Source organism: Penaeus vannamei, chromosome 30 (genome assembly GCF_042767895.1).
Source record: "Penaeus vannamei isolate JL-2024 chromosome 30, ASM4276789v1, whole genome shotgun sequence".
NCBI lineage: Eukaryota > Metazoa > Arthropoda > Malacostraca > Decapoda > Penaeidae > Penaeus > Penaeus vannamei.
This window is the reverse complement of record NC_091578.1, coordinates 12,326,063-12,338,562: the sequence shown is the minus strand read 5'-3', so window position 1 is coordinate 12,338,562 and position 12,500 is coordinate 12,326,063. Positions and strand designations below refer to the sequence as shown.

Sequence of the window (12,500 nt, the reverse complement as noted above, 5' to 3'; positions counted from 1 at the left end):
CAGCTCGTCCCCCATTTGCCTCGTAAAGCTATTGCAACCCTTTCTGTACCAGCGGGAGAAACTTTCGTGGGGTTTATATTGGCAACTCTATTAAACTCGGTGACCTTGATGGAAAGGAGGATCGGACACGCCTCCTCATCCATTTTAGCAAATCTCTTTTTTTCAACAGGACAGGGAACCTATATGATATATGTGAAAAGAAATACTGGCAAATGAAACAGAGAAAAGTGCTTGATAAACATATCTAAATGTTCTTAATTAACATAACTAATAAAATATAAAAAATACAGACAATCACAAAAAGTTATAGCTATGAGCGTAACCTCAGTAGACTAGATAATACTGCCTTCCTACCTGACAGTTGCCCAGTCACTGTACAGTAACCAAATAAGGCAGATCGTGTGCGTGGACAAACTGCTGCATAGACAGTGAGTCGGTCGGGAAAACAACCGAGAACAAAGCAATCAGACAACTGTAGACTCACAGCCGGTTTGTTAGAAATGTGCGAGACCCTACCCACAGAATGTTCGTATACTTGACATGCATAAATAAATATATGCATATTTATCTGGCTAGACATGAATATCAACCCTGTAAATAGATGATTAAATGTATATTTATCAGATATATAGACAGATATGCCTTATTTCTGCATCTGTACTCATGAAAATTCATTGGGTCGGGCCTGGCAAAATTTTAAGAAACCGGCTGTCAAAGGTGAGAGTGCAAACGCATTAAACAAAAATTACGTTTCGTAAACTAAGAAACTTTCACCGATCAATACTCCGCCCACAAGCAAAATGTTTATCTGTGACGTCATGACAACAATCAAATCAAACTTTTCGCCGTTTTTGAGGCAATGAAAATTTACGAATCTTCTGCCACACAAATGTTACACAATATTAAAGTGAACACCGCCGACACTCTAAAGGGTGATGAGGTTTGATATCCCCTAAAACGGGACTTGGAATGAGAAAGGATAAAACCAGACAGAAAGTGAAGGTGAACGGGAGGATATATGGCGGTACAGTGGGAGCAAGGAAGAGAGAGGGAAAAAATGGAGCGAGCGAGCGAACGACCTAGAGAGAGAGAGAGAGACAGAGACAGAGACAGAGACAGAGACAGAGACAGAGACAGAGACAGAGACAGAGACAGAGACAGGGACAGGGACAGGGATAGGGACAGGGACAGGGACAGGGACAGGGACAGGGACAGGGACATGGACAGGGACAGGGAGAGAGACAGAGACAGAGACAGAGACAGAGAGAGACAGAGACAGACAGAAATCAGCCAGAGACCGTCACGTAGAGAGGGGACAGACAGATACGTACGCGTAGACACAGACTCACAAACAGAAAGGGGAAGCGGGGAAAACGTTGAGAGCGAAAATTCTGCGAATGAACTGAAACTTGGAATTCTGAGCGAGGGGAAGGGTTGCCTCAGCCATCCGGCTTTTAGGGGCTCTGCTCCTGCGTCCGGCGCCTCCCTCCAGCCGTGAGGTGTGTTTCGTTTCTGTGATGTGGCGTGGTATGGGATGTGGTGCGGTATCTGATATGATGTGGCGTGGTGTGGTATGTAATGTGGCGTGGTGTAGTATGTAATATGGAGTGGTATCTGATGTGATGTGGCGTGGTATGGGATGTGGTGTGGTATCTGATATGTGGCATGGTGTGGTATGTAATGTGGTGTAGTGTGGCACGTGATGTGGCGTGGTGTGGGATTTGATATGATGTGGCATGGTGTGGTATGTGATGTGGCGTGGTACATGATGTGGCGTGGTGTGGTACGTGATGTGGTGTGGTACGTGATGTGGTGTGGTGTGGTACGTGATGTGGCGTGGTGTGGTTCGTGATGTGGCATGGTGTGGTACGTGATGTGGCGTGGTGTGGTAAGTGATGTGGCGTGGTATGGGATGCGGTGTGGTATCTGATATGATGTGGCGTGGTGTGGTATGTAATGTGGCATGGTGTGGTACGTGATGTGGCATGGTGTGGTACGTGATGGCATGGCGTGGTACGTGATGTGGCGTGGTGTGGTACGTGATGTGGCGTGGTGTACATGATGTGGCGTGGTGTGGTACGTGATGTGGCGTGGTGTGGTACGTGATGTGGCGTGGTGTGGTACGTGATGTGGCGTGGTGGGGTACGTGATGTGGCGTGGTGGGGTACGTGATGTGGCGTGGTGGGGTACGTGATGTGGCGTGGTGGGGTACGTGATGTGGTGTAGAGTGACAGGACACGACGTGATGTGGTATGGTGTGTTCTGTTTGGTGCTACGGTATGTATAGTGTCGGTATCTTCATGCTACAATTATTCAATTACTGTGCTTAAATATGATTTTATATATACATATGAAACAAATTCATAAAATACCACAACCTTTGTTTCCCGCTATTTTTTTTTTTTTTTTTTTCATGACAGTCACGTGACTCTTTGCTTTCAGAGTCGTCCTTGATCTAATATCGGAACTTATCAGGAAGGCGTCGAGCTTGATATATATTTTTTTCAGATTTTTTTTAACATTAAAAATAATAATAACAACAATAACAATAACGATAGTAATAACATCAACATTAGTCATCGCAATCAACACCAATAACTACAAAACCAACACTATTAACGACCCTACAACCCAGTCTCTGCCTTCACACCCCTTATAAATATTAAATTCCTTGCCGACAAATCGTTCTCCTAGTCTACAACCTACGTCAACTCCCTAATCATTTACGAACTAGAGAGTAAACGCGTCAGTAACGCTTCTCAAAATTAAAGGAAGAGAGAGAAAAAAAAGAGAAAAAAGACCGGATACAAAGAAATGTTAATTTACGTCATCTAACATTAAGAGCATCACACGTCAAGGTTTCCGGGAAAACCGCAGTCCAGTTGCTATGGTCGACAGTATCAGACAAACAAACTATATGAGAGAGAGAGAGAGAGAGAGAGAGAGAGAGAGAGAGAGAGAGAGAGAGAGAGAGAGAGAGAGAGAGAGAGAGAGAGAGAGAGAGAGAGAGGGGGGAGAGAGAGAGAGAGAGAGAGAGAGAGAGAGAGAGAGAGTGAGAGAGAGAGAGAGAGAGGGAGAGAGAGAGGGAGAGAGGGAGGAGGGAGAGAGGGAGAGAGGGAGGGAGAGAGGGAGAGAGAGAGAGAGAGAGAGAGAGAGAGAGAGAGGGAGAGAGAGAGGGAGGGAGGGAGGGAGGGAGGGAGGGAGAGAGAGAGAGAGAGAGAGAGAGAGAGAGAGAGAGAGAGAGAGAGAGAGAGGGAGGGAGGGAGGGAGGGAGGGAGGGAGGGAGAGAGAGAGAGAGAGAGAGAGAGAGAGAGAGAGAGAGAGAGAGAGAGAGAGAGAGAGAGAGAGAGAGAGAATATACATGAGAGAAAGTGAGAGAGAATATATATGAGAGAAAGTGAGAGAGAATATATATGAGAGAAAGTGAGAGAGAGAGGAGAGGAGAGAAAACAGGAGGATATAGAGTGAGAGGAGAGAGAACAAGAGGATAGAGAGAGAGAGAGAGAAATACAGAGACAAACAAATTTATCGTAAACGTCAAGGTGAACAAAGATCTCGAAGCAACAAAGTAGCGCACAGATTACGTAACACTAAAAGAAATCAAAAGAAATAAGAAAACGTTCAGCTGCCATAAAGCACTATCTTTAGCCTCTCTCACTCTCACTCACACGCTACACGATCGCTCTCTCTCTCTCTCTCTCTCTCTCTCTCTCTCTCTCTCTCTCTCTCTCTCTCTCTCTCTCTCGCTCTCTCTCTGTCTTGCTCTCTCGCTCTCTCTCTCTCTCGTTCTCGCTCTCTCTCTGTCTGTCTCACACACACTCTCTCTCTCTCTGTCTCACTCTCTCGCTCTCTCTCTGCCTCACTCTCTCGCTCTCTCTCTGTCTCTCTGTCTCACTCTCTCGCTCTCTTTCTGTCTCACTCTCTCGCTCTCTCTCAATCTCTCTCTGTCTCACTCTATCTCTGTCTGTCTCACACACACACACTCTCTCTCTCTCTCTGTCTCACTCTCTCTGTCTGTCTCTCTCTCTCTCTCTCTCTCTCTCTCTCTCTCTCTCTCTCTCTCTCTCTCTCTCTCTCTCATATATATATATATAATATATATATATATAATATATGTATAATATATATAATATATATATATATATATATATATATATATATATATATATATATATATAAATCCAGCCTATCATTGTCTCCAATCAGACAATTACCCTAGGGCAAATTTTTGTGGTTCTATCAGGAAGTGTTGGACAGTAAGAAACGAGTAAATTTAGACACATGGAAACGCCCAAATAAGTAAAGAATTTTCATCCTCGATTTTAATGTAGAATCAAGAAAAAAAAACATGCCTTGTTAGCCTACCCATAATCACACGCCAAAAAAATAAAAAATAAAATAAAATAAAATAAAATAAACGTCTCTTTAAATCGTCAAATGCCTAGTTAATAAACATTCCTCCCGGTCCATAACAAGCACAAGCAAACAGACAGAGTAAATGACTTGGTCAAATGAATCTTAAACCGCTCTGTCTACACAGCGAAAATCCAGCAACACTTGTTAGCTTCGTCTTTGGTAAACTTTCTTCGTTCGGCCAATACGAACATCTTGTTGAAACAAAGAGAAAAAAATCAATCTGATGTCGATCTATGAAAATAGAGTAAACTTGCTTCCCAAACTTAAAAATAAGTAATTAAGAAAAAATAAATAAAAACCGCACCTTTCACTGACGAGGTAATTGTCCTAATACCGAATAAGCAATGATATCCCATTCAGACCTCGCGAACGCAACTGCAAGGCGTAGCAGCATCCCGTACGTCGTTATGCAAATGATCAGCAGTCAGCAGACTATTAAAACGCAGAGATATTGAGCACAAGAAGAGATTAAAACCAGTTCCAACCGTTCGCCTTCATTTGACGATCCCAACAGACGGCGGGCAGTTTTGGACGCATTTAACGATTCTGTTTAACGTGACGAGACCGGAAAAAATAACAACCTATTGAGACAGACTGACGTTTTAACTCAGTCACTTGCCACATCTGCACCATAGAGGGCTCTATATATGGCGTCCCTGTGCGGTTATCTGCGTATTTATAGCCCTCGCGTAAAATTGCAATCCTGGAGGAAATCTGCGAAATAGGAGAAGGTGCTCCTACCTTCGCTAAAAATATCGAATTTTCGTACCGTAAGCCACAGCTCTTGGATATGCGTGAGTCCGAGAGAGAAATGTAAACGGATAAATAGATACACAATGTATAATCAGACGTATATGGAAAGATATAAGTAAAAGGTGTGAGTGAGTGAGGGAATGAGTGGATGGGTGGGTGGGTGGGTGGGTGAGTGTGTATGCGTGTGTGTATGTAAACATGTGTACATTATATATAAACACATATACACACACTTAAACGTATATATACATATATATGCACATATATAAATATATGAATAATATATATATATATATATTTTATATATATATATTATATTATATTATATATATATACATACATATATATATAAACATACACATATCAGAAATCTACATATATAAATAGATATAGACACATAAATGCATACATATACATACATACAAATACACACACACACATACATAAATATATACATATATATGTGTATATGCATATATATATATTATATATATATTATATATATATATATATATATATATATTTCAATTTGGTCCAGACCTCCGACGTCAACTCTGTCTACTACAGCTAATAAAAGCTGGACCGGCTCCCGACCCCTGCATGACCTTTAAACAAGTACCAAGCGGGATAAAACCTGTATCGCTCTTTACAACGACCGATTTACGCAAATACTACGTCATCACTGCCTCTTCGGTATGCCGGGAAGTGCTTTCAAGTCCTCGTTTGGCTCGTGTTTGTTCTACTTTGTTTCGCGTGGTCAGTTCTTTTAACGCGTTTCTCAGTACGATGCTTTTGAAACACGAGCTATATATAAAAACGAAAAGCCAAATTCATTCAAGTTTAATTTCATTCAAAATATAGATTTCTTCGTACTAAATTGAATCATTTCATATCATAGCACTGTCAAGCAAAATCCTTTCAGTTCTTGAGTTTTTAGATTTTTTTTCCTCGGTGTTTTCATGTTGGGATGTTCTTACACCTGAATATATCATTATCAGCTGTCAGGATTCTTGGACTATCAAAAACACATCTTGGCGCGTTCTTTTAATGTCTTTCACCAACATTTTTTTTGTGTGTGAAAATTATTAATCTCAAAGAGCACTCATATCTATCGTCCCTTAAGAACCGAATCGCTCGGTAAATTATACACATGAACATACATTTCTGTGCGATCCTATATACATTACTTTGAAGTACATATGTAAGGTCATTCTACCAATATTTTAAAGGGGGAAAAACTTGTGAAGGGGCTAAGTGACAATTTTAAAATATGAAAGTAGACGTCAGGGCGCCAAGGAACGGTTGGGGGGGGGGGGGAGTTTCTCGTCTCGGGGAAAAGCGTGTAATTGGAAAGATTCAGAAGATTACTATATCAGAGTCCACCAGAGAGGCGGGTTTGTCTACACTCGAAGCTTATGGGTGATGAAGCGCAGGTGCGAAAAGTGTCTAACCAAATTCATATCAGTGTAAATCAATGAAAATGACGGAGCTTTTTGGGTACAATTTCGATGTTTTACAACCGCTGATAGTTGACAAACCAGTCAGGAATGTCATCGAGTAAATACGACTAGCAATCCACCTATTAGTCAAAATCAGCCTTTAGTTATTTATTACAGCTAGACATTCCTTCCATTATTCTCAATAAGTATTACAGGTCAAAGTGCAATATTCTACACTGACAATGGAGCTTACGCATTTAAATCAAAAAGCGGTAATCAGATGTTTCAAGTAAATGGCATGGAATAGCATTATACTTACTCCTCTTGTTTCTCTTGCACTTGTACTATCTTATGTCTTGGTCCCATTTGCAGCACTGCCAATATCTGACCGATCTAAATTTATAAAGGAATTCGCACCGCAATTAAAGTTGGCTTCAGACTTAAGTATATGTAGTCATTAAGAACGTTTATGCATCATCGTTACTGGAAACTGTTTCGTGATATCACATTCCTAAGACACTAAATCCGTCTCTTGCAGATTACAATTAATTATACATGCGTACCTGCCCGACGAATCCAGTTAGGACCGGCCTCTATGACTTTTTTTTCCTTTTCTGTTACTGGCGATGCAAAATGACATGTCGTGTCTACAAAAGCCAAGGCCCTCCCGTACGTGACGAGTCGACTTACCTTGAGCTTCCCGTGTTCCCTTAGGGGCGAGCGAGAGACACTCACGCTATGCCTTATCCTTAACCATTTCTACAGCTGATTTTCACGCAATGACGCAACCTCTCGACTACGGGAGTTATTTTAGCATCTTTATTTCTCCCGGGGGGGCGAGTCACCTTTACACCGGCAGGCATTTCGTTCGTTCTTTTACGCATCACTCGTTGATATTATATTTGTAAGAAATGCCAGTCTACTAGTGTAAATTGGGTAATTTGTGCTTGTAATTACGATTCATCTCACGTTTGAGAACTGGTTTTGTCGTCTGCTAGAATAAACGTTACTGGTTCTCGGAACGTTGCGAAGATAATACTTCAGAAAATATTACCTAACAAAGTTCTTTTTAAAAAAAACATACTAATACCAATTTGAATCCTTAAATTCTTATACCACAGTTTGTTATATTGCCAAATAATCCCAAAATTAGATATGATTTCTAAGAAACCCAAATACAACAGTTTCTGTTTGTTTACATCTGAGGCGCGGGAAACTGCGGTAGTTGGCAGGTATGAGAAGTAAGCTTATATTTTAGAAAGAATGAATGTTTATTCTCATGGATATGCTATACATTACCTCGCAGTTATTATTTGGCTCAAGTACAACTTTAGCCAAGAGATCTCATGCATTGATAACAGGTTAGGGGATATGTCCAGATGGTTTGCCGGATAGAGCTTTGTGTAAAAGAATTTTTGATGTAATTTGTTGGATCTCCACTTTCGCCAAAACATTTATTGCTTGATTCTGCCACGTTGATAAGAACTAAAATGGAATGCCAACGCTGTGCAACCCAGAATGGAAAGTATATTGAAAAGCCGTTTGAGATGTTTTGTGTCTAAGAATTCCTGGGGCTAAGGCCATTAAACGTGCGGCTGTAGGCTATTTTTTGGTTGAATTTGTCAAGACCTTGAAATGGCATAGTTTCAGTTTCCCACAGTCATGTATTACCAAGAAAATTTTTGCATTTAAGGATCAGAATGACCAAGGATAAGACACTTTTCATATGTGGTATTACTTTTACAAGTTGATAAACACAAAGAGAGAGAGAAAAAAGACACTTGAATAGTCATGAAATAACAAAAGTTTTATTTTAATTGGAATCCTTTTTCAAGTTTTAAACTCAGAGAAACGTGCTTTTATTATCAGATTTTTTTTTTTTTTTTTTTAAGTTTTAGTCTTTGGGCTGTGGCCATGGCTGACACATGCCAGTATTGAAAGTGCGGCACTTTTCAACAAGATCTTGAGTGTGCACTGTGTAGTATTTTTATTCTGGTGTTTTTATCAGTTTTTCATCTCAAGTTTGTTTTTTTGTTTGTTTTACTGAACATTCAAACATAGAATACATGGTAATTCTTTACAGCACTGACACACTCCCCAGAGATTAAGTTGCCAACTCCATGTTGCAAAATTTATTCATCAGGTCAAGTTGCTGTGAGTGGGAATACCCTTCAGGCACTGCCCGAGGGGAGGGTTGATGAGAGGTTCTGCCCCTGAACACCCCCAGGAAACATTGTCTTCATCTTGGAAGCAGCAAGCAGTGCTTTTTGTGATCATTTTATTTCATTATGCATATTATTTCTTGTACCGACTGCAACAACTTTTTTGTCCTGTTCAAGAATATGATATTCAATTTGTCCGAACTTAGTGCATCCACAACGTTAAGATTAAGAGAATACACTTGAAGGTCTAACCGTATCTAAAAAAACCGCATTCTTTATATAGAGGGAGGCCTCGGGTAATTTCTGTATACGACAGAAGTGATGTGATACCCATAGACATGTATTTTCAATTTTTCAAAGTACATTTATTTTATCTATTTAGTGTATCATGGATAAACTTGATTACTTGGCACTATGTACGTTATTTAGCCAAATATTTTATTTCAGTGAAGTCAGTGTTATTGCTAGAAAATGTAACTGAACCTTCTAGCACTATGTCTATAACATTAATGTTGATAAAGTAATAAGTGATACAGCCTTTGAATTACTTGTTAATGGAAGAAGCATTTACAATTTGATTATTTGAAACCTGAAGTAAGTGTGATTTTAAAGTGGTTATAGTATATTTCAAAGATGTGTTTTCATAGTAGTATAATCTGTAGGTGTGTATCCACCATTTTTTAAGGTTTAGGTTTATTTTTGCTGCAAACGGATAAAATTTACCTCCAGTTTCTCTGGGCTTTTCTCTCATGATCTGTGGATTGAGACTACAGTTTGCATCAGAGTTTTCTTTTATTTCTCCATTATGTTTTAGGTGTAGACACTGATGAGAAATTGTATTTTTGACCAAATGTAATCCTGTGTGCAGTAATCTAAAGATCTGAGCTGTGCTTTTACCCATAAAGAAGTAAAGATAATCATAACATATAGGTGGTCTACTGCAGTGTTTCTCTTTTTTTTTTTACAAATGCTATCAATATTGACACTGTTATTTTTGTTATAAACATTACAATTACTATATTGTTATTAGCATTACTAACAGCAATGTTAAATACTAGAAAATATCGAATATCAAGGAAGAGGGTAAACAGGTGAGACAGGTAGGTCTCGTAAATGGCTCGTTGGTGTCTCAGTACTTGTGGAGCCATCAATATGTAAAAGCAGTGACTATTAAATACAGTAGGCATGGCATGTACGCACATACCATCCCCAGTGGCAAGTGGTTAAGAAACATAATTACAACCCTATTATGGGTCACAACCCCAGAGTTGGAACAATTCCCTGCTTCTGAATTATCATAGAAAGGAAGTTTAGAATAGTTTCATATACGTATTTAAGAACAGAATATATGCATATCAATAATGTATGAAAATGTTAAGTTGAAAATGTCAAATTTTCCCTAATAAAAGGATATATTGGTTTGTCAATAGGAACATCTGTATCACATATCCCTATTCAGTATATTGTCTCTCTCTCATCTCTGTCAAATGTAAAAAAAACTGTGAGTGCAAGCAAAAGATTCTAATGTATGATTGAGGGTTACGGTAACAATAGGGAAGCAAAGCAACATTGAGAAGTATAGGGGTGGGGGAGGCTGGGTGATAGGTTAGTCTTATGTATTGATATAAACTTCATCACATGGAAAGTGTCTATCATTTAAAAAAAAAGGGGGGGGGGGATAATTGTATTTATTATACTCTTCTTTGGTCCACCCTATTTTCACAGCAATACCCTGCTTTTGTATCATCATGAAGAGAAAGTTTAAAACAGTTTCATATGTATATTTAGAAACTAGTTATATTCATATTAATAACACATGAAAATGTGGATGTAGAATTTTTGCTAATAATATTGATTATTTAACCGCATGCTGCCGGGGATGGCATGTACATCTTGACCATGCCCTTTGTGTGTGTTGAATTTAGTAATTGCTTTTATAAATAGATGGCTCTACAAATACTCAGTCACCAGTGAGCCAATTACGCAAACTAACTGTCGTACCTGTTTACCCTTTGCCTTGACTTTTGATAATATTTTCTAGTATATAATACTGCTGTTAATAATGTCAGTAACGCTATAGTAATTATGCTGTTTTAAACAAAAATAAGTGTCAATATAGATAGCATTAGTAAAAAAAAAAAAAAAAAAAAAGCAGTTTAGAAACTGCCTATTTTGAAATACAGATATAGTAGGCAATAACTAAAGATGTTTATTTGGTTGTTTTTAAATTACTGATTCATCATTTTATCCACTTTGGTCTCAGGTTACAGCAGGGCTTGGTTTACAATTGACTGCAAGGTTCAACTGATGAACAATGGATGCTGCAGAAGTGGAGTTCTTGGCAGAAAAGTCACTGATTACCATAGTACCAAATTTTTCACAAGAAAAGTTGTACTTGATATCAGGTGATGTGGGACCATTTACTCCAGGTAAGAATACAAGGTATGATATCAGTTGATGAAAATATAAATTATATCAGTTATACTGTTATCAAAATGCATCTTACCAAATTAATTTTTCTTAGTCGATGATACAAATGTATAATGCTAAAGAAAAAAGGGCTCTTTACAGTCCTTTGGCATGTAGTTCAGGATGTATTTTGTAATTTTTTGTATATCATTTACAGTTAGTTTATATTAGTACATTTGTCTACAAAATAAAGGTATATAGATATATAAGATAGAATAAATATATTTTTCAGGTCTACCAGTGCAGGTACCCTTATGGCTCGGAATCAACCTCCGGCAACGTGGAAAATGCCGTCTAGTACCCCCTGATTGGATGGATCCAGAGAAGCTCACAGAGAAAAAGGAAGAGGAAAGTCAGTCCAGGGTAAGTTAGTTTCTTCTTTTTTTCATCAAAAGGATTTATGACTAACCTTTGCATTACTAGATTTAAATACTGAAGTTGTTGTTTATGAATGTATTACTAGACAGGCACATAACCTCTCTCTTCTGTTAGGCCAATTTTGAAAGTTTTGTAATATTGGTTCTGTTGGGTATATTCATGATAGAGCAGATTGTAATTTGTACTTTAACCAGAGAACTAGAGAATTAAGCAGTGTGGTCATCTTCGTGGTGTGCAGTGAATGAAATTAAAGTTCCAGAAAACATTTTTCCACATCATCAAAGATTATCAGATGGTTTGCTAGAATTGTGCAAGACCCAACCCAATGAATATTCATATATACAGACGTGCATATATACATAAATAGATACATATCTGTCTGTCTCAGATATAAATACATTTATTTCTCTATCTATACAGTGGATATGCATGCCAAGACTAATAGATATCTATTTATTTTAGTGTATATGCATGTCCATATAATGAATGATGATATTGAATGTTCAAATCGGCCATAGATGGACTCTCAGTCACTGGACTTCAAGACTACCTGATTACTATGTTTATTTGCATTGATAAAATATGTCTATGGGGAACTTAGTTCTTGAAACATTGACTATAGTAGAATGCCTTGAACCGTTTAGTGTATATCCACTTTTGTAACAATGAATCATCCCCTTAGTGTAACCAGCTCACTTGGCAAACTCTTATATGCACATGAAATTCAGTATATAATTGCAGCCCCTTAGCAAATACTAAATGTCACAGATGTGTTGATATTAGTTGAGGGATATCAGGGATACCTAGTATTAATTAACAGATATTGTGGTTGGAATTCCATACATTGAAGAGTTATGCTTAGAACATAGCTTTGAGCATGGTG

At 38.5% G+C, this 12,500-nt stretch overlaps 2 protein-coding genes across 5 annotated transcripts in view; one reads left to right on the top strand and one right to left on the bottom strand.

Annotated features, from left to right (window-relative positions):
* The window catches only part of LOC113807058 (prestin), a 103,120-nt gene extending 95,643 nt beyond the window's left edge, over positions 1-7,477 (bottom strand). Inside the window, exon 1 of one of the 2 annotated variants that reach the window (XM_070143059.1) lies at positions 7,299-7,477. Coding sequence is in view for 1 of the 2 variants with exons in the window: in XM_070143057.1 (XP_069999158.1) it covers positions 6,928-6,974 (47 nt within the window). In the remaining variant the exon portion in view is untranslated. Of the gene's footprint in view, positions 1-6,927; positions 6,990-7,298 lie in introns of those variants that run through there. The other variant, XM_070143057.1, reaches the window with a different exon arrangement.
* The window catches only part of Psf2 (DNA replication complex GINS protein PSF2-like protein), a 25,943-nt gene continuing 15,698 nt past the window's right edge, over positions 2,256-12,500 (top strand). The window contains exons 1-3 of one of the 3 annotated variants that reach the window (XM_070143067.1): positions 2,256-2,277; positions 11,034-11,199; positions 11,472-11,602. In XM_070143067.1, the coding sequence (XP_069999168.1) occupies positions 11,085-11,199; positions 11,472-11,602 (246 nt within the window). In that variant the 5' untranslated portion in view covers positions 2,256-2,277; positions 11,034-11,084. Of the gene's footprint in view, positions 2,278-7,701; positions 7,850-11,033; positions 11,200-11,471; positions 11,603-12,500 lie in introns of those variants that run through there. The other 2 variants (XM_070143064.1, XM_070143065.1) reach the window with 2 other exon arrangements.